Source organism: Pristiophorus japonicus, chromosome 20 (assembly GCF_044704955.1).
Source record: "Pristiophorus japonicus isolate sPriJap1 chromosome 20, sPriJap1.hap1, whole genome shotgun sequence".
Lineage (NCBI taxonomy): Eukaryota > Metazoa > Chordata > Chondrichthyes > Pristiophoridae > Pristiophorus > Pristiophorus japonicus.
The window spans coordinates 18,779,514-18,802,364 of record NC_091996.1 but is presented as its reverse complement, the minus strand read 5'-3'; the positions used below and the strand labels follow the sequence as shown (position 1 = coordinate 18,802,364).

Sequence of the window (22,851 nt, the reverse complement as noted above, 5' to 3'; positions counted from 1 at the left end):
GCAGAGCCCTCAGGCATCAGTAATTGAAGCGTTCACGGATGAGCTGCTGGCACAGGGCTCGAGCAATCGTTAAATGAGCACGATGGACCGCCCTCCTCCGACCTCGTGCTCCGGCATCAGGCATGCATGCTTTCCTGATCGTCGTCATCATCCTCATCCTGCTGTTCCAAATTACTATCATTAGGCACTGGCCCCTCATGTGGGTCTTCTGGTTCCACTACCAGTTCCTGCTGCCTCATGATGGCTAAGTTATGCAGCATGCAGCACACAACAATGAAGTGACCGACAATCTGAGGAGAATATTGCAAGTGGCCTCCGGAATGGTCCAGGCATCGGAAACGCTGTTTCAATATGCCAATGGTCTTTTCAATGATGCGCGTCGCAATGTGCACCATGGTGTATTGACGGTCAGCTTCTGTCCGTGTCACGCGTAGGGGCGTCATGAGCCAGGTGGCCAGGCCGTACCCTTTGTCTCCCAGCAGCCAGCTCTGCCCTTCTGGCTGCTGCTCAAACATGTCAGATATAACTCTGTCGCGTAGGATGAACGCATCATGGGTGCTGCCAGGATATCTCGTGTCGACTGACATGATGCGCTGGTGTTGACAATGCAGCACCCATATTGCAATTACAAATTTAAGTTTCAAACTGGCTAGCTGGCTGGCTCTCCCTCCCGGTGCTTTGTACGCCTACCCTATCCCGTGGCCGAATGGCCTCAGCTTCCCTCGCAGCTCGAAGGCTGCTTGCTGTGTCTTCGGCTGCCGTCCAGCCTCTGCCGCCACCCCTATCCCGTGGCCGAATGGCCTCAGCTTCCCTCGCAGCTCGAAGGTTGCTTGCTGTTTCTTCGGCTGCCGTCGAGCCACTAACACCGCCCCGTCTCCTTCATGTATGGCCTGCCTGAAGCACCGCAACTTGAAGGCTGCTGCTGCTTCACAAATATTCAATATTTTGTATTTGCTTTGGTTATAATTTTTTATTCAAGATGGCTCTTTATTTGTATAAGTGAGACTGTTGAATGCTTGTAGAATTTAATTGTTTCCCTTCCCCCCGCCCCCGCCGTTCCCTACGCCTGATTTGTAACCTACGCCTGATTTCTAAAGTGTAGGCAAGGTTTTTCTGAGCGTGCAAAAATCTACACTTACTCCATTCTAAGTTAGTTTGGAGTAAGTTTTCACTGCCTAAACTTTCAAAACAAATGTAAGTGGCCGGACACGCCCCCTTTTGAAAAAAAATCTGTTCCAAAATGAAACTGTTCTCACTCACTAGAACCGGAGCAAACTAAATGCCGAGAATTGCAATTTCTAAGATACTCCATTCTAAACTAGTTGCTCCAAAAACATAGGAGCAACTCAGGCCGAAACTTGACCCCACTGACTGGAAACCTTACCGACCCATTGTAAATGGCTAGTGAACGCTGTTTTCAAATGCTGAAACTTTAACAAATTTAAGCAACCTTGTTGTTCTGAATGTGGGCGACTGTGGCAAGGTTCCAATTACTGTCCACCCTAGTTACCTTGAGATATGGTAGTCAGACCAGATAGAGATGTGAACTTCCTTTCCCTCAAGAGTATTAGAGAACCAGTTCGGTTTTTATGACAAACTGGCAACTTTGACGGACATTTACAGATGATGGTTGGGGGGGGGGGGGGACGACACATCTTTAATAAGACTTGTGTGTAATAGTGCATGTGTTTCTGTAAACCTGCTTCACAACTTTTCTTTTTCTGTGTTGGCATCTGAGAATACTGTGAATACATTTCAGCTAACCAGAATGACGATCATACTTAATAATGTTGAGGCTTCATTTTAGTTCATAGCTGACAAACTGAATTTTTTTAAAAAGCTGCAGGGAATTATTGGGAAGGTTATTGCAGCTTGAAAGGGTTTTTAAAAATATTTTTAAGTCGTCATTTTTTTTTTTTACATTTTGAAATCCAGCAGTGGCAAACTCAACAGAGGATAATATTTTCTTTCTCGAAGATGTAGAGTAAAAAAGGATCAGAATGTAATGTGCTCATCATGGCTCCCAGCAGTGTGATAGATCTGTTGGAGGATTGAGACCGAAGAGACAAGCCATCATGAGTAGATGAAAGTAGGTGCCTAAAGGTTAAATATATGCAGACAAGGTAAAATCTCAGCAGATAACTAATTTTGGGAGTTCACTCTTTGAACAACTCTAGCACACAGCACCACTAAACTTCCATCTTATTGCCTCTACCCCATTGAAAATGAGATCAGACAGAATTAATATCATGATGCTGTTCAGCTAAGTTATTATTTTGGGTGATAGATCATGTTGAAAGGAAGTCTATTCTTTCTGCAACTCCGCACAGTAGTTCCGTTAGGAATTACATTTACACTCCATGGCTAAAAGGAGGTGCAGTGTCTGGGAATACAAGGCAAAAATTTCTGATTGCCTGCACTCATCATGCAGGGCTACTTGGTCATGTCAGAGGAGATAAGCCTTTTCCTCCTATGCTTCATCAGGGTGGCAGTTTCCCAAATGTGCCATTTCCTCCAGTCAGACATGCAAACTATATCCATGATGAGGACAATTCTACTCAAGGTGGTAAATACTTTGAACTTTTATGTGACTGGCTCATTTCAAGGTAACTTAAATGAGAGATACAAGTCAATCATATGACTCAACCAATGCTATCTCCTCAAGCTCACTAGATGTACATAGCTTTGCTACTGCTTACAAACTTTGGTGAAGGAGACGCAGGGTGCTATTTGAGAGTTGGTCACTCTTCGAGATCTACGATGACGGAAAAGGGACAAATGTTAGAATGTGATGGCAAAACATGCATTCGAGCGACATTGCAAAATACTGTGAATTTTCTTTTGTATGCAACTGTGGTAATGATTGAGAAGGGGAACCAACTAGCAGAGCATGATGATACTGAGCCTGAACTTGGAGAGACCAGCTACTTCACCTTTCCTAACTCTCTCCTTGCTCTGACATAACATAAGAATTAGGAGCAAGAACAGCCCATTCAGCCCATCGAGCCTGCTCCGCCTTTCAATAAGATCATGGCCGATCTACCTCAACTCCACTTTCCTGCACTATCCCCATATCCCTTGATTCCCTTAATATCCAAAAACACAAGACACAGATTAATCAAGAACATCAGTGTGGATTTGTTAAAGGAAGGTAGTGTCTGACTAACTTGATTGAATTTTTTGAGGATGTAACCAAGAGGATCGATGAGGGTAGTGCGTTTGATGTAGTGTATATGGATTTTAGCAAGGCTTTTGATAGGTCCCACATGGCAGACTGGTCACGAAAGTAAAAGCCCATGAGATCCAAGGCAAAGTGGCAAGTTGGATCCAAAATTGGCTCCGAGGCAGGAAGCAAAGGGTAATGGTTTATTAGTATTTTTGTGATTGGAAGGCTGTTTCCAGTGGGGTCCGCAGGGCTCGGTCCCTTGCTTTTTGTGGTATATATCAATAATGTAGAACTGAATGTAGAGGGTATGATTAAGAAGTTTACAGATGATACAAAAATTGGCGCTGTGGTTGCTAATGAAGAAGAAAGCTGTAGACTGCAGGAAGATATCAATGTACTGGTCAGGTGGGCAGAACAGTGGCAAATGGAATTCAGTCCAGTGAAGTGTGAGGTAATGCATTTGGGGAGGGCTAACAAGGCAAGGGAATACACATTAAATGGTAGGGCACTGAGAAGTGTAGAGGAATAAAGGACCTTGGATTGCATGTCCACAGATCCCTGAAGGCCAGGTAATAAGGTGGTTAAGAAGGCATACTGAATATTTTGCATTATTAGCTGAGGCAAGAGCAGGAAGGTTATGCTTGAACTGTACAAAACACTGGTTAGGCCACAGCTAAAGTACTGCATGCAGTTCTATTCAGCACATTACAGGAAAGATGTGATTGCACTAGAGAGGGTACAGAGGAGATTTACGAGGATGTTGTCTAGACTGGAGAATTTTAGCTATGAGAAAAGATTGGATAGGCTGGGTTTGTTTTCTTTGGAACAGAGGAGGCTGAGGGGAGACCTTATTGAGGTGTATAAAATTATGAGGGGCGTAGATAGAGTGGATGGAAAGGACCTATTTCCCTTAGCGGGGTCAACAACCAGTGAGCAGAGATTTAAAGTAATTGGTAGGACGTTTAGAGGGGATTTGAGGGGAAATTCTTTCACTCAGAGGGTGGTGGGGGTCTGGAACTCACTGCCTGAAAGAGTGGTAGAGGCAGAAACCCTCAACACATTTGAAAAGTGCTTGGATGTGCATTTGAAGTGCCGTAACCTACAAGGCTTACGGATCTAGAGCTGGAAAGTGGGATTAGGCTGGATAGCTCTTTGGCGGCTTGTGCTGACAAGATGGGCTGAAATAGCCTTCCTTGTTGTAAATTTCTATAATTCTATGATGTTCTTCAAGAGGCAGAAGGGCTTGTGATTTATGAGGCTTTTTCCAGTATTGGATTGTGTGCTTTAAATGCCTGCCATTTTGTTGTACAAGACCATCTACTTCCATCTCTGTAACATTGCCTGTCTCCACCCCTGCCATAGGTCATCTGCTGCTGAAATCCTCATGCATGCCATTGTTACCTCTAGACTTGACTATTCCAATGCTCTCATGACTGGCCTTCCATCTTCCATAAACTTGAACTTATCCAAAATTCTGGTGCCTGTATCCTAACTCTTACCAAATTCCGTTCACGCATCACCCCTGTGCTCGCTGGCCTACATTAGTTCTAAGTCTGGCAATGCCGCGATTTAAAAAAAATTCTCATCCTTTCAAATCCCTCCATGGCCTAACCCCTCCCTATCTCTGTAACCTCCTCTACCCCTTTAACCCTCCAAGATATCTGCGCTCCTCCAATTCTGTCCTCTTGCGCATCCCTGATTTTAATTGCTCCACCATTGGTGGTTGTGCCTTCTGCTGCCTGGGCTTTATGCTCTGGAATTCCCTCCCTCAATCTCTCCACCTCTCTACCTCTTGCACCTCCTTTAAGACTCTCCTTAAACATACCTCTTTTTGTCACATGTCCTAATATCTCCTTAGTGGCTTGGTGTCAAATTTTGTTTGATGCTCCTGGGAAGCGCCTTGGGATGTTTTAAAGGTGCTATATAATTGCAAGTAATAGTTGTTGTTGTACAGGCAGAAAGTTAGTCTTGAGACGCTGTAATATGAAGGACTATATGCACAGTTATAAACATCTGACCAACCTACAGGCCAACTTGAGTGTCAATAAGTGATCCTGCATTGTGGAGCTAGGTTGTGTTACAGTGACTTGAGATATAATTTGCAAAGGATTTAATGTGCATTTGTAGTTTACTCTTCTCAAACAAAAGAGGGTTCAATATGCTAATATTTGAGTGCCAAGTTAGTCACTTTGTCTAGGAGTATCCCTGATAGCTAGGTGCACTGTTATAACCTCTGGTAATTGCACGAGGTTGGGACAAACAACTTTTATGATCGACATTCTTTTGAATCCTTTTCCAGTAATCAATGCTATGTCGGAGTTAAGGACTGGTATCTGGTTTGTGAGTGAGGCAGTGCCAGGAATCTTTGCAGTCTATTTGATGGACGGCCTAGTGGTCAAGAGCTGCAATTGTGAGGCATTTCACCGCATAAGAAATAAGAGCCTATGTTTTAAGAATTATTTAAATGTTGAGAATTAGTACGAAAAGCATCTTTCACATTTCAAAGTGAATAACAATGTCTTAAAAATGCTGTTTGTATTGAGTATTGTTCTGAGATTGATAAACCCTATATATTTCATTCTTCCAAGATTGTTGTGATCATGTAGTGGCACACAATATTTTCCAGTAAGCCAGAATGCAGTGGTTGGCATTCTCTATTTAACCCCTGGGGTTTGCTACACTTACTTAGATTTTGGGGAGATAAAGACCGTCTCTGGTTTGTAAGGAATCCAAGGTCTGCTGCAGGAGTGTTTGCTGACATTGAACCAAAGAGACTATCTTATAGCAAAGCCCAAAATCATAACACAGCCTATTAACTCAACATACTGATCAGCCGACTTAGAATAATTTGTTTTATACTGAGTATATAATAAATCTAGGTAAGCAAAATCAAGTGGGTAACTAAAGGTGGTACAATTACAAATGTGATGTGTTAGATCACAATGGTTTTAACATGTATATTTTGAACTGGAAAAAATCTTGTGAATTGTAACTGTAGGAAATTGCTGAAGATGCCATGAGTTGCTCACTGATGCCATGCCCGTGGAGATATGATTATTTCCACTGGTACTTTTCCACACAATTTAAGCTGGAAACTGCAAGCTTTGTAACACAGACTGCGTTGGTTAATAGCTCAATGTCAGTGTCATTTGCAATAGCAGGACATAAATATCTATAATATATTAAAATTTGCGTCTATGTACTCTCACCGGCAACTTTTAGGAATTCCTATGTCCACATGTACACGGCTTATGTAAACTTGTCGCGCTGTAATTGCGCCCTCTTGTCAGTGGTGGTATTGCAGTGCCTCAATTTAGCATCTTCTCAGCTCTTCGACCTGTACAGCGGAGGAACTCCTGCTGCATCTACGACTTTGCTTCCCAAATTGCTGCAGGTTTTTGTCAAAGTATTATAAAAATAAATAAAGACAATGTATGGCATTAAAATGGAGACTGAATTACATCGGCACATCCTGATCCAATTATCCTTCTCCCTCCAACCTTACTTCACTTGAAGACTGCACTTAGTCTTGACTTCCCATGTGCAACACCACGGGAGATTTACTAGTGGGTTTATAATTGCAATTCCTTAAAAAAACGTAAATTACAAAAGCTAGACAAGCTCAGCCTTCAAGGCTTTGGATGTTTCTTGTCAAAGTATTCAGTGCATTACATTTTGTGTATTCCTTTTATCTGCATACCAACAACACAACAGTATTCTCTTTAAGAAGCTGAGCAAAGAGTTTGTACTGTTCTTTCAACTTTTGTGACATGGGTTTAAATCTAGCCAGACTAATGACACAGGTCAACTCTCTTGTCATCTGACAGAGTTCTATATGAAATAGTTTTGGTGCTTGCAATTCAGTTGTGTGTGGGTGAGAGTCCACAGTCTTGCTATAAAATTTAATGTACAAATTGCTCCATGGTAGTTAATACCCAAAAATAGAGAAGTTTACGCAGCTCAATGTGATCTTCTCCCAACAAGTGTGAAATCATGGAATCATAGAAATTTACAGCACAGAAAAAGGCCCTTGTGTCTGTACCGGACAACAAAGAGCTATCCAGCATGATCCCACTTTCCAGCTCTTGGTCCATAGCCTTGTAGGTTACGGCAATTCAAGTGCATATCCAAGTACTTTTTAAATGCTATGCCCTTTCAGGCAGTGAGTTCCGGATCCCCACCACCCTTTGAGTCAAAACATTCTCCTCGAATCTCCTCTAAACCTTCTACCAATTACTTTAAAATTATGCTCCCTGGTTATTGACCCCTCTGCGAAAGGAAATAGGTCCTTCCTATCCACTCTAACCAGGCCCCTTATAATTTTGTACACCTCAATTAGGTCTCCCTTCAGCCTCCTCTGTTCCAAAGAAAACCCCTGCCTATCCAATCTTTCCTCATAGCTAAAATTTTCCAGTCCAGGCAACATCCTCATAAATCTCCTCTGTACCCTCTCTCGTGCAATCACATCTTTTCTGTAATATGGTGACCAGAACTGCACGCAGTACTCCAGCTGTGGCCTAGCTAGTATTTTATACAGTTCAAGCATAACCACCTTGCCCTTGTATTCTACGCCTCGGCTAATAAAGGCAAGTACCCGGAATACCTTCTTAACCACCTTATCTGTCCTGCTGCCTTCAGGAATCTGTGGACATGCAATCCGAGGTCCCTCTGCAACTGAGACACTTATAGCAGTATGACTTGTACATTGTTGTGTTTCTTTGTAATTTGATACTAATTGGGAGTAAATTACCAATCTTCAACCAGCCATAGGGATGGCTGTAGTGTATAGCATGAACATCATCATCATAGACAGGTCCTCGGAATCGAAGAAGACTTGCTTCCACTCTTAAAATGAGTCCTTAGGTGGCTGAACAGTCCCATACGGGAGCCACAATCTCTGTCACAGGTGGGACAGATCGTCATTGAGTGTAAGGGAGGGTGGAACAGATTTGCCAGACGCTCTTTTCGCTGCCTGCGCTTGATTTCTGCATGCTCTCGGCGATGAGATTGTAGATGCTCAGCGCTCTCCCAGATGCACTTCCTCCACTTAGGGCGGTCTTTGGCCAGGGACTCCCAGGTGTCAGTGGGGATGTTGCACTTTATTAGGGCGGCTTTGAGGGTGTCCTTGAAACGTTTCTGCTGCCCACCTTTGGCTCGTTTGCCATGAAAGAGTTCCGAGTAGAGCGCTTGCTTTGGGAGTCTTGTGTCTGGCATGTGAACAATGTGGCCTGCCCATCGGAGCTGATCAAGTGTGGACAGTGCTTCAATGCTGGGGATGTTGGCCTGGTCGAGGACGCTTATGTTGGTGCGTCTGTCCTCCTAGGGATTTGTAGGATCTTGCGAAGACATCGTTGTGTAAACATCATATTAGTGCAGTGAAGGGTTTTATTCTGAGATTTGACTTTGTTCAGAATCTGATTCTTGAATTGACAAAGCTCAAGTTGGCACTAAGTGCCAAAGTGCAAAAGTGTTCCTTTTGCAGTGCTACCATTCCTTCTTTGGTGGACATAAAGAAAGTCTTCAAACTTTGGAACAATATTTACCACATTTTTTTTCTCTCCTGATGTTTGCAGATTCAATCCATTGGCAGTGGTGACAGTAACTGGAGAATATGCAATGTTAGTCTTCTAACTAGGCAGATAATCAAAACGCTTTATGAACGTCATCAAAACCCCAAGATTGTACTTCTGCGTAAAATACACTCCCAACATTGCTATTTGTTCTGCAGAAATACTTTTCCTTAATGGTATCTGGACAAGAGATAATATTTCAGAGGTTTTCGACTTGATCTTATTGAGGGGGAGTTACTGTATTTGAAGTTGTAATATGCATTGGAAGAGAAGATGTTAGTAACATTGCTATTTGTCTAGGGTATGATGGGATGTTTTGATAGGAATTGAGGGAATTACAAAAAGTTTCTCTCACTCATCAATAATATATACTATATAATCGTTGTTAGTAGGATATAGAACTGTGAGCTGAGTTACACATCAAAAAGCCAGACTGCCAGATTTTTTTTTCTCGGCAGTCTAATTACTTCAGTAAAACACAACAGAAGTTCGTAAATGAGAGATAAGATGAATGAAATCAATTGTACCTGTGGATGAGGCACACTTAATGAATCTGAATCTGATTGGAACCTTTGAGAATTGGAAAGTTCAGTTTTGCTTTGGACTTCCTTTTTATGTGTAAATTTTGCAGTCAGCCAGGAAAAATAGAAAGTTCCAACAGAATACATAAGAAAGAATGAATAAACCTCTGTTTATATACCGCCTTTTACAAATTTAGGACGGCCAAGCACTTTGCAGCAAATGAAGTACTTTTGAAATGTAGTCAGTGGTCTAATGTAAGGAATATGGGAATATTGTGCAAAATCTTGAAAAATGAATTTGAATGCCGCTCATTTAATTAAAGGTAGGTTATCATAGTCGTCATTGACATAAAGAGGAGACGGTTAAAAACATAAGCGATAATCTGAACAAATAATATTGTTCTTAACTTCCCTGCGTTATAATTGTTTTTATCACTTCTGTTGGGAGGGCTGGGGCTGGGGGGGTGATGGCTGAGGTCGCATAGTATGTCGATCCTCGAGTACACATTATAGTGTCTGAATTAATCCTTTGCCCAAGCCCCCCTCTCTTTCTTTTCCCCAGTTAAAAAGTGTTATCAAAGGATTAAGCGAACTTAGTAAAAACATACCTAGCCAAAGTCACATCTTCTGTGACTGACCATGGTGCATTATCTCTCCTTGATGTCTCTGTAGCTTTTGACATGGCAGACTACACCATCCTCCTTCAAAACCTTTCTCCCCCCCCCCCATTGGCCAGCTCAGTGAGATTACTCTTGCACTCTTACCTATCTGATAATAGCTAGGGCATCTCCAGCAAAAGCTTCTCTTCCTGCCCCTGCACCATCACCTCCCTAGGATTTCTCTTGGCTCCCACTCTTCCTCATCTACCTGTTGTTCCTTGGCGACATTAGCCGTAGATCTGGGGTCCACTGACATTTAGCTCGACCTCTTCACCACCTCTCTTGATCCCGCCTCTGTTGTCAGACTGATGTCTGATGTGAAGTCTTGGATGAGCCAGTTTCCTCCAGTTTAACACTGGAAAGACTGAAGTCATTATCTTTGGCCCCCCCCACTAGGAAAAAACATAGAAACATAGAAAATAGGTGCAGGAGCAGGCCATTCAGCCCTTCTAGCCTGCACCGCCATTCAATGAGTTCATGGCTGAACATGAAACTTCAGTACCCACTTCCTGCTTTCACGCCATACCCCTTGATCCCCCGAGTAGTAAGGACTTCATCTAACTCCCTTTTGAATATATTTAGTGAATTGGCCTCAACTACTTTCTGTGGTAGAGAATTCCACAGGTTCACCACTCTCTGGGTGAAGAAGTTTCTCCTTATCTCGGTCCTAAATGGCTTACCCCTTATCCTTAGACTGTGACCCCTGGTTCTGGACTTCCCCAACATTGGGAACATTCTTCCTGCATCCAACCTGTCCAAACCCGTCAGAATTTTAAACGTTTCTATGAGGTCCCCTCTCACTCTTCTGAACTCCAGTGAATACAAGCCCAATACAAATCCATGTCCTCGCCATAGATTCTCGTCCCCTCACCGGCCATTATCTCGTGCTGAGCTAGATTGTTCACAATCTCAGTGCTTATTCAACCCTGAGCTGAGGTTCTGACCCTATATCTTCTCCATCACAAAGACCGCCTACTTCCACCTCCACCCCTGTCTCAGTCCATCTTCATTGTCAACTCCAGACTCTACTATTCCAATGCTGTCCTGGCCAGTCTCCCATCCTCCACACCCTGCAAACTTCATCTCATCAAAAGCTCTGCTGCCTGTATCCTGTCTTGCACTAGGTCCCACTCACCTATTAATCCTGTCCTTGCTACAGTGACTCTTGGTTCTTCAGTGCCTAAAATTTGAAATTCTCATCCTTGTTTTTAAATCCCTTTGTGGCCATGTCCCTCCCTATCTATGTAACCTCCCCCAGCCCTACATCCCTTCCAGAACTCCTCCATCCTTCCGATTCTGTCTACAGTCCTTGCCTTACAGGGTCGTCATCTGTTATTGTAATTTTATTTTGGAGTGAAATTAAACCTCTTGTTTATAACTGGTTACTTCTGACCTCTGCTGACATGCAGTCAGTAAGCGGAGACAAAATAACAATTCTGGCACGTAACTAAGAAATAAAGGTGCTAAGGCTGTTGCTGAAGTCAATAAGTCCAGATCAAAACAACGTTCTTTGAATTTGTGGGTGCAATGACAAGATGTGCTTCTCTCTAGATTGCCATCTTGTATTATTTGAAGTTACAGCTGCACTACTTCGCAAGCTGACACAAATTTTCCAAGCTCCAATGATATGTTAATGGAATTTGGAGTCTATACATCTTGTCACTCACTGTGATTTGTGAAGAAAAATGGTCAAAAACTGTTCTGTATTCTACATGGTTACTGCTTGTACTATTACAAGGTGTACCACTAGGGGGCACCTCAGTGGGAGACTTGTAGGTTATCTGTACAGGTGTGCCCCAGGCCTAGTATAAAAGGCAGGCCACCAGGTGTGATCCTCACTCTGGAGTTATCAATAAAGGACTAAGGTCACTACAGTTCAAGTACAACACATTGCCTTGTGGGGTCATTATCAGAGCATCTAAAGACATAACAAAGACAGTGAAGCATACTGATATAATCAAACATTATGCAAGGGGGCATAATTTTAACGTAATTGGTAGGAGGTTTAGAAGGGAATTGAGGGGACATTTTTTCACCCAGAGGGTGGTGGGGGTCTGGAACTCACTGCCTGAAAGGGTGGTAGAGGCAGAAACCCTCACCACATTTAAAAAGTACTTGGATGTGCACTTGAAGTGCCGTAACCTAAAAGGCTACGGACCAAGAGCTGGAAAGTGGGATTAGGCTGGATAACTCTTTGGCGGCTGATGCGGACATGATGGGCCAAAATGGCCTCCTTCCATGTTGTAAATTTCTATGATTTCTATGATTCTTATGTCCGCAGTGGGATCCTACATTGTGGACAGCATCAATAATGTAGCAGATTCTCATTTAACCCTTAAAATTGAACTATATTAAAGTCCGAACACTTGGTTCTTTTTTTCCAGAGTGGAAGATGTTGTGACAAAAATGAAATAATTCTGTCTCATTTTTTAAGTCTGTCGACATTCTTTCATTTCAATCACTCGTCATAAAGTGTTTTAAAAACAAGCCAGTGACAGTCAGAATCTTGCCCGAAGCTCAACTGAATACGATTGTTGCAAGTTTTGCCGGTTGTCTGGAAAGCTTGATTGAGGTCGCAAGCTACTTTCAAACAAAGACTGTGATGTATTCAGTGATGTTTTATTTCCGATGTGGTAGACAGTTTTCCGAATCCAGGAAGTCCCAGTTACTGTTTTTCAGGATATTCAAGGAGCTGTAGCTGAATCTGAAAAACACTTGGGAACTTCCAAGTAATATAATTCAGATTAGCACAGCTCCTGCATTGGTAAGAGATGCAAGAAAAATACTGTGCACAAAAAAGTTGTGGGTGGGGGAAAGGGGGGAAAAGAAGCTTGGCATTTAGATTGCACTTTTTTATCATCTTTCAAAGGGGCTAGATAGAACAATTTCTACTGTATGTACATGTGTGTTTGTGTGTATGTAAAAGCTTATGAAGCGATGCTTATCCCCAAAAAATATATAGTCATAACAATAACAGTAAATATATATATATATTATTTATTCAGTTCGTCATATTTTAAGTACATTTGCTTAATTGTTTAAACTTAAGACAACATGCGATTAGAATGCTCTACCACCTAATGAAGGTGGGAGAGAGCCCATGGAGGCAAAGTATATTTTCAGTAGTTAAAATAATTAATGCAACGTTTGCTCTGTTCATTTTCCTGGGTAAGTTACCGAAAGCTTACCTAGATGTCAAGGTTAGTGATGATACATTTGAATGCATGGGGAGTTGGGACTCACCTGTAAAAGTGATTAAAGACCCAGAAACATTTGCAGGTGCCTCCCACATTTTTTGCTATACAGTGACTGCTGTTTTTACACCTTGCATTTTGAGTCGCACCGTTGTGCACTTGGTTCCATTGGGGAGCTGCATGTGTTATATTGGCACACCTCATGCTGGCAGAAGTTTAATATTCTTTTCATTTCCAGCAATAATACCTTTTTAACCTTTTTATTGGTTATCTTTTATTTTTTTTTTAAACCATTGTTAATTGTGTTCAGTGGCATTTTCAATTTGTATTTTTTTGTCCTTCTTTTCCAGATACGTAGATGATGTTATAGCACGGATTGACAGAATGTTTCCCGATATGTCCATTCACTTGTCCAGACCAAACGGCTCCTCTGCAGTGCTCCTGGTAAGATCTTTATGGTCATGTTCAAGGGAACTTAGTATAATCACGTGTGTGTATATAAATATATAAAACCAGAAAATCTACCACAGGTTTACGCACAGGCTGAGGAAGAGTTTGAACTGGATGTGTGATAAGACCAGTTATGTGGTGATAGGTCAAGATGGAGGCCAGTGCCGAGGCTTATGGTGAAGAAGGGTGCAGGGTGGAGGTTTGACATGTGTGGATAGTAGTTTTGAATATTGGCAAGGAGAGGCTTTTTTAAAAAAAAAATCTGACTAAATAAATAAATGCCAGAGAACACAGAATTAAGACAATTGGCAAAAAAAAAGCCAGGGGGAAATGAAAAATGTTTCTATGCGTGACTTATGATCTGGAATGCATTGCCTGGAATAACTTGCAAGAGGAGATTGGAATTAAAGTTGACAGCAGGGGAATAGATAGCTCTTTCAAAGAGCCGGCACAGGCACGATGGGCCAATTGGCCTCCTTCTGTACTGTATGATTCTATAATTCTATTCTATAACAGTTAAACGTGGGAAAGGAGCACAGATATACACAGAAGTGGAGCAAAGGTGGTGATGGGTCACAGGCTTCTTAAATCAAGTCTGAAATATATATTTAAAAATTGTCATCAATCTCCTTGTAGTTTTTATTTAAAGGATTTATATTGCTCGACGAGGAAGACTGCTTACAGTGTGATAGTCTCAGCTATTTATGTCTCTTTCAAAATTTGTATAAACACAACAGTCGTCAGCCAGATGATTTTTTTTTTATGTGAACCAGTCCAATTGTATCATCACTCAGTCTTGTGAGGGAGCTTCATCACCAGGAATAATGAAGCTGAACATTACTTTCATACCTGTGTGGGTTTAGGAGTCACTTTGTACAGCATAGCAAGCTGTGTTAGTCAAACCATTTATTGTGTGTTCCCTTAGCAAAACATACCAGATATATTTATTTTCCTGTTTAAAATATTAATATTTCTGCATCATCATCATCTTAGGCAGTCCCTTCCACATGAGTTCACAGATGTTTCAATGAAGGACCCGATATTCCAGAGGGGTAGAAGATGCCTGTGCGTGGATTTTTTTAACGTGTGGTGACCGTTGCACATCAGCCACCACACGGGCTTGACAGAGCTAGGCCTTTATCCAGTGTCAAGGATTAACCAGGACGACTGGAGACCTGCTCTGCTGCACGGACCTAGAGCACACACACATATCGCAGTGTGGGCTGGCCTGTGCTGCCCCTGGGCCCGCGGCTCTTCTGGGCCCCGTACCCTCATGTGCCGCACCTCCGCCACAATCTCTCGCCGCTCCTCCACCACAAAACATTCACTGCACCTTCGCTCCGACCTCCCACCGCACCTCCACACCAAACATTCGCCGAACCTCTGCCACGATCATCCATCGAATCTCAGCCATTGATCCCTTCCCGCTCCTCTGCTTTACCAGGGCCCCGCCGATGCTCCTGCCCATGCTCCAAACAGCGACCTGGGTCCTGCATGATTAGTTAGTACAGGACATTACAGTTGTAAGCTGTATTTTTATTTTTATTTAAAAAATCTTCTACACTTAAGTGGAATACTTGAAGTAAAATTTTCTTTGTTTCTTCTGCATGCAAAAGAATGGCTAAAACTTTGAAAGGCAATGAGGATGATGCAATAGACTTGATCTAGTTGTGTCTGGGTTAAGGAAGTTCTATTGAATGCTGTTAAAGTACAGTTAGATGGGAAACTGAGAAAAGCAAAGCAGGTGCATAGATTATCAATAGAAGATATTAACATTGCTGCTTGAGTTGGCGTCTGCATTTATGAATAATGTGCTGCTTAAATAATCAGTGAAAACAATGAGAGAATGAGAAACTAGTAGCTTTGTAACGGAAGGAGACTATGTAGCACACTGAGATATGTTGTAAACGGCTGTCTCGCTCTTTTTCGCTTCGTTGCTTTTAACGTCGAATTACCTGCACACACTCAGTTGTAGTAAAGGCAGGATCGGGTCTTTTATTTAAACATTCATACTAAACAAACCAAGTATGAAAGTTACTGAGAATACTTCACAAAGGCAGCTTGCTTCGATTTCCATGGCTGTTTGAGACACATACCTTGCGAATGTCCAGTGTCTTTTCGATCCAAACTTCAATCTTCCTGTTTTCTTAATCCAAACTTCAGACTGCGTGCTGAAGCAAAGAGTTCAGAAATGCGGGACTGTGCTCTCTCAAGGTGCAGCAAGATTTCATTTTTTGCATTTTTTTCTTCTTTGCATACAAATGAAGAGACCATCATTGTCACATATATTAGTCCATCAATACAAGAACATGACGTTATTCAAGACAATGTTTAGATATCTGAGTGGTGCAAAACAACTTCTGTCCTCCACTTCACCTGAGTTCCCACTCCCAGCAGTCCTACTGCAGGAGTGCCTCCTCCACCCCCGCCCCCCACAAAGAGAATGTAGCAAAGTCATTCTCTTATGTCTTCTGACAGCTAATCGGTGTGGTATTGCCCCAAGAGCAAGATGTTTGTCCTGGCGCACTTAAGGTAGATCAGAGAAGGGAGAAAAGAGAAGGAAATATTTTTAACATGCCCTCAAATAGAAATTACATGACTGTATTTTTAAACATTGTGAATAAAGCACTGTAATTGGTAAAACATAGACAAAACTGGACAAAACATTTCTTAATTCTTAAAGGTTTGTACAAAATTGCACTGAATTTACTTATTTTAACCTGAAAACATGAGCCTTAAAGGAGGAAAGAGAGAGATGGCAGGTTTTAAGAAGAGTTTGGGCCTAGGGTGCTGGAGGCATGGCTGCCAATGGTGGAGCAAAGGGTGGGAGGAGGAGGCACAAGAGGCCGGAATCAGAGGAACAGAGAGTTTGGGGGTGGGGGGGAAGAGGCATTGTAGGCCTGGAGGAGATGGGGAGAAGTGAGGCCACGAAGGGATTTCAACACGATGATACGGCAGGACCCAACGTAGGTCAACAGGAACAGGGGCAATGGGTGGGCAGAGTGGGTTAAGGGCAGAATACAGGTAGCAGTTTTGAATGAGCTGAAATTTACGTAGGATGGAGGATAGGTGGCAATCTGGAGAATATTGGAAGTGTCAAGTCTGGAAGTGACAAACGACAACAACAACTCGTATTCATATAGCGCCTTTAACGTAGTAAAATGTCCCAAGGCGCTTCACAGGAGTGTTATGACAAAAGCGCAGATGGGCTGAGGCACATTAAATGAAATAAGCCACAAGGTGAATGCAAAATAAGACGAAACTTGTTCAGTGCACTTAATTAATTTATGGGGTAGACTGCCACCTAGTGCAGTGAATTTGGCTTGGTTGAACCAAAGATGTCGGGTCCAAAAGTGAACAGAAACGGAATATGGGCTTGGCATCAAGGCAAAAGTGACATGAAAATGGTCTACACTAGTTATGAAAAGATCTGGTATCCCATGGGTTGGACTCCATAGTATAAACAATTCTGGCTCCCTCAGAGTAATGGAGATCGTTTTCATTATGTAAATATGGAGAGTCAATCCCATGCGTTTGCTCCATATTGGGTTCTGCATAAAAACATAGCACACCTACCGAGACTGGCTCCCCAAGTCTAAATGTAAAAGCGGGAGAGCAATGCACAGATGCTATTCACTTAAAACCGAACCATGTTATGTGAAAATATATAAACATATCGACAGAGGACCGCAATAAAAGACCAACAGGATAGATTGACTGAATTCTTGCTCATTTATGCCTCCTAAAAGTTGTTTGGAACACTCAATTCCACAATTAATTCAGCATTGTTTACTTGTGGCAAAGGTGATGAGTGGGTGATAATCATTTTGGATAAATTTAGTATCTGTTAAACAACTGCTCTTAATTACGCAGAGTCAGTTAAATATAAAATGATCAAGATGAGAGATTTTCTTCGTGATGTCCTGATACTGTTCACAGATGTTCAGCTGCCATTGAATAACATTAGATTGCAAGAGAGTATCTTGGTGGCACACAGCAAAAAAAAATACCAACTCTCTATTGCAAGACTGTACTTGTGGTGAAAATAGATGGTGGCAATTATATGTGATAAAGCGCAACAGGCTCCAAGTTTAAATGGTTGTACAAATCGCAAAAGCAGAGTTCAGCTGCTCAGTGACATCCTTTGAGCCTCTCCATTGTGTTGCAGGGTTGTAGATTCATTATTTTGCACCATCATACCTTCCTGTATATGCATGCTTTTGAAGCGGGACTAATTGAGTTTATCCAAAATGATAGCAGCCTGAGCTGGAGTTACTGCAAACTGTGGAGGCTGCTTTGTAAGTGTTAATTTTCTTGTATGAGGTACATTTGTCAAGAATAATTTATTTCTTCCTAAGCAAGAAACTCCTGCTGAACTAGGGCAGTGTATTTGCATACTGATGGTGTGAACTGTACTTATTGCTTCAGCACTTGTCAGTATGGTTTATTGGTATTTAAATGTGTAAATTGGAATTCCATTCAACCTAGTGCGCAATAAATAGATTTACCAATTGCTCTATTAATTATTGTGTCAGTTAGGAAGCAGGGTGCAAGTCTTCACTTGAATGGATAGATTGTACTTTCCAAAATATATTCGACCAGAAAACATTGATTTCTCATTTCTCGAGCATGTTAGGTACAAAAATGTTTTTGTAATGGGCAATAATTCATTTGTTAGTACAATATTATATAACTGGGGATAGAATGGAGTATTTTTGGTGCTATTTGCAACTGCAATCTCCAACCAATTGCTTAAAATGCTAATTGATCCCTATGCTCATGGACAAAAAACGAAAGGTAAAGTCTGTTCCTGGAACTGTGTCTCTCTCTGCTTATACAACACACTTTTTTTTTGTTTCCTGTTCTTGTTTTATCTTCCACTCCTTTTTTCTTAGTGCCATAGACAGCAAGTGTGAAGGAGACAAACACTTTCCCTTATTGTCATCTGTATCTCTATCTTTGACTTTCTCTCTCTATCTCATCACCCTCCTTTCTGTACGTCTGACCTTGCCTCCTATTGTCTCCTCATGCCTCTCGCATATACAGGGTATGCCTTTACTGCACTTGTATCCTGAATCCTTCAAGATCAACGTTAGCATCCTCATCCAGGCCAACATCCCCAGCATTGAAGCATTGACCAAAATTGATCAGCTCCGCTTGGCAGGCCACATAGTTCGCATGCCACACACGAGACTCCCAAAGGAAGCGCTCTATTTGGAACTCGTCCACGGCAAACGAGCCAAAGGTGGGCAGAGGAAACGTTACATGGACACCCTCAAAGCCTCCCTGATAAAGTGCGACATCCCCACTGACACCTGGGAGTCCCTGGCCAAAGACCGCCCGAAAGGGCAAACCAGACTCCCCCCCCCCCCCCCACCCCCCCCACCCTTTCCTTCAACCACTGTCTGTCCCACCTGTGACAGAGACTGTGGTTCTTGTATTGGACTTTACAGCCACCTAAAATCTCATGCCAAGAGTGAAAGCAAGTCTTCCTTGATTCCGAGGGACTGCCTCTGATGATGATGATCCTGAACTGTGTTCTAAACAAAATGCCACTTATGTATTAGATTTGATTTTGGTAGAGAGGCGGAGTTGGAGTCAAAGCTCATCCATGGGCTGTTACAACACACATGGATGAGAAAAAAAAAACTGTATACCAACCTGGGCTGGGAGGAAAATTATGCCAGAATAGGACAAGGGCTTGGGTTTATACAGAGCGCAGTACTGGCAATATTTGTGGCTTGTTGAGTCATAAATCCAAACTGTTTAAGTAGTAATTGATTCTGGCATGTACCTATAAACCAGGAAAGGAGAGAAAGAACATGAAGTCAGCTGAGCACAGATATTGATTGAAGTGATAAGACAGGATCTGAGGAGGTTCACTGGGAATATGTTTAAGTCATTCACAAACTTCAGTTTGACTCCAACTCCGAACAAGTTGTTAAGGCCAATGTGAATAACTAATGAATGCAAAGCATCAGCCTCTTGTTTAGCCCTGCTCTTGAATGCGTCAGTTTATGTGAGATAATGTGAAACCTTTTATAGAACTGAGGTCCTGCAAAGGGAATTTCATGAATTGGGAAACGGGTTGAAGAAAAGTACTTAATTTCTAGTTATCTGAGCATCACTCCCAAAGAAGTTTAACATTGAAGGTTACAGCACTAAATGAGACTATTTGGCCATGCAATAAAAGTTAAAAAAAGACTTGCATTTATATAGTACCTTTTACGACCACCAGACATCTCAAATGAAGTACTTTTGGAGTGTAGTCACTGTTGTAATATGGGAAATGTGGCAGTTATTTTGCGCACAGCAAGCTCCCACAAATAGCAATGCAACAATAATGACCAGATAAACTGTTTTGGTTATGTTGATTTGAGAGATCAATATTGGCCTGAATACTGAGGATAACTCCCCTGCTCCTCTTCGAAATAGTGCCATGGGATCTTTTATATCCACCTGAGAGAGCAGATAGGGCCTCGGTTTAACGTCCCATCCGAAAGATGGCACCTCTGACAGTGCAGCACTCCCTCAGCACGGCAATGGAGTGTCGGCCTCGATTTTTGTGTTCAAGTCCCTGGAGTGGGATTTGAACCCACAAGCTTCTGACTCCAAGGTGAGTGTACTACCCACTGAGCCACAGCGGACATCCAGTCAATCCAGGACTAGGAAGAAAAAGGAGGTAAATGTGTAGGCGAGATGATGTTGAATGAAGAGTTCAGATTCATGGTACATTGTGACCAGTTCTGAGACAGGAGTGGCCTATATAGAATGGACAGGCACCAGTGTTCTCATTGGGAGAGTAACTAGTGCAGTAAGGGAAAGTTTAAACTAATAAGCTAGGGCAGAGTGAAAAATCAGACAAATAGGCAGATAGGAAAGCCAAAGAGGTAAGAGCAGAAGAAAGATAAGTGAAACATAGGAAAGTAATGAAGAACAGATCAGACAGCGGATTATAAAGAGCAATTGCCAAATACTATTTCCAGTCCAGTACCTTTATGCTGGACTGCTCCTTCTTTCAATTGTTATAACAAACCAAAATATTCAGGTGGAAGACAAGTGCTTAATCTAGTTCTAGAAAATTAAGTGTGGCAAAAGTAGGTAATGTTGGAGATGGGGATCCTCCAGGAAGCAGTGACCATAACCTAATTAGGTTTGGTATCAAAAATGTTAACATACTTGGAAAGAAGCAAATTTCATTAAGATAAAATGGGAGTCCACCCAGATAAATTGGCGGATAAAACAGTGGGAAACTTTCAAACAGATGATTGGGGTATAAATCAGACATATTTCCACAAGACATAGTGTGCGGCAAAAGCTTGAATTCCTTGGATGAATAGAAAAATTAAAATATGACTTGAGGCATATAACAAATTTAAGGTTCATATAAAAGTAAATCAAATGGAATATAAACAATACAGAGGGCAAGCAACAAAGGAAATTGGAAGGATTAAGAAAGGCTGTCGTGAATTACTGGGCAGGCAATATCCAGGGAAACAGTAAAGGAGGTTATAAACACACACATTTTACCCCGTTCTATGTTTACATATCTTATCCATTCTAACTTATCTAGCTTGAATTTGGATATCTACATGGACCAAATCTAATTCTTTAATTATTTTAAGGACCTCAGTCAAATCTCCTTGAAGTCAACACTTTTATGGATTAAAAAGCCCCAGCTCTCTAAACCGACGAGCTTTTAAACTAGGTATCAATCTAGTGGCTCTCCTCTGAATCTTTTCCAGTGCGTCTATCATCCACCATGTGGGGACCAAAACTGGAAATGTTATTCTGAATCTTGCTTAACCAAGGCCTTGTACAGAAAGAGTATAGTGTTTCTTGTTTTGTATTTAATCACCCTGACAATAGATCCTAAAACTCTTGTTCATTTTCCAATAGCCTTGCTGCAGTGGTCGTAGACCTTCAAAGATTCGACCAAAACTGGCCACCACTACAGCATATTATCGAGCTTCTTTTCTCCACTACCAACCGTCCACTTAAACTCCTCTCCCCTTCCCCCTCCACTCCCATCTCCAACAAGTGCAAGGAGCTCATGGACTTCTTTGTCACGATGGTTGAGATAATTTGTTCAGCTGCCTCTGCTGTTTTCCCTCCCCAGCCCCCTCCACTTAACCATCAAGCCAAACCTTCCTTTGCCCTAGCCATGGATCTGTGTCCCTCTGTTTTACTCCTATCTCTCTCCCCCCTCCCCCTTTGCCCTTTCGGAGCTCCTCGGTTGAGTCCCACCTCCTGCTCCCTTGGCCCATTTCCAATAAACTGCTGACAATCCAACTTCTCTTCTGACTCCCATGTCAGCTGACATTGCAAAATGGTTTAATCTCCTCAGATATTGTCCCCCACACTTTCTAAATTGCCACACTCTTCAAAACACCCACTATCCACCCCCACTGTCCTTGAAAGCTACTGTCCCATCTACCAAAGCCCTTGAACGTGGTGTTGCCTCCCAAATCTGTGTACATCTTTCCCACAACTCTATGTTTTAATCTCTTCAATCAGATTTCTGCCCCTACCACAGCATCAAAACAACCTTAACCAAGGTCACAAATTACATCCTTTGTGACCTGAACAAAATTACATGGCAGAATCATTATTCATTCAGCAGTTTTTCTCTGTACTGCTTCCTTGAATATATCTATCCTCAGCCTTTCTTTAGCTATTAACACTGTCAAGTACACCATCCTTCTCCAAGCCTTTTCTCTCCATGGTGCAGCATTGTGAGACTGCCCTTGCTTGGTTCCACTTTTGCCAATATAATCGTAGCCAGAGTATCTCCAGTCATGGCTTCTTGTACTACCTCTATCCCACTTTGTCCAGCTTACCTATCGCCCTGTCCTCACTGACCTACATTGGTTCTCAATCCCCCCTCACTTCTTGAATTAAACATTCTCATCCTTGTTTTTAAGTCCCTTCATGGCCTCACCCTTCCCTATTTCCCTAACCTCCTCCAGCCTACAAACCACCCTCGCCCCCCCCCCCCCCCCAACCCAAGCTCTCCATTCCCATAATTGTTGTCTCTTGTTTGCCTCCTACCATCCTCGTCTCCTCAGCTCCACACTGGAATCTCCTGTTTGAGCCCCTCTAGCTCCAACCTCAAAACCCACCATTTTGACCAAGCTTTTGGTCATCCAGCCTAATATCTCTTTAGTTTGGCTGATCAAGTTAAATCTAATAACATCATGGTCACTGTTAGATACCACAACAGGAGTTACTACTAACAACTTGGTCCAGTATCCAATTATTTCTATTTTCTACCAAAAGGGACCTGGGGTT

At 42.2% G+C, this 22,851-nt stretch overlaps 1 protein-coding gene across 1 annotated transcript in view; it reads left to right on the top strand.

Moving 5' to 3' along the window:
- The window catches only part of med27 (mediator complex subunit 27), a 343,086-nt gene that overhangs the window by 196,517 nt on the left and 123,718 nt on the right, over positions 1–22,851 (top strand). The window contains exon 4 of the mRNA XM_070863373.1: positions 13,461–13,554. Within this exon, the coding sequence (XP_070719474.1) occupies positions 13,461–13,554 (94 nt within the window). The remainder of the gene's footprint in view (positions 1–13,460; positions 13,555–22,851) is intronic.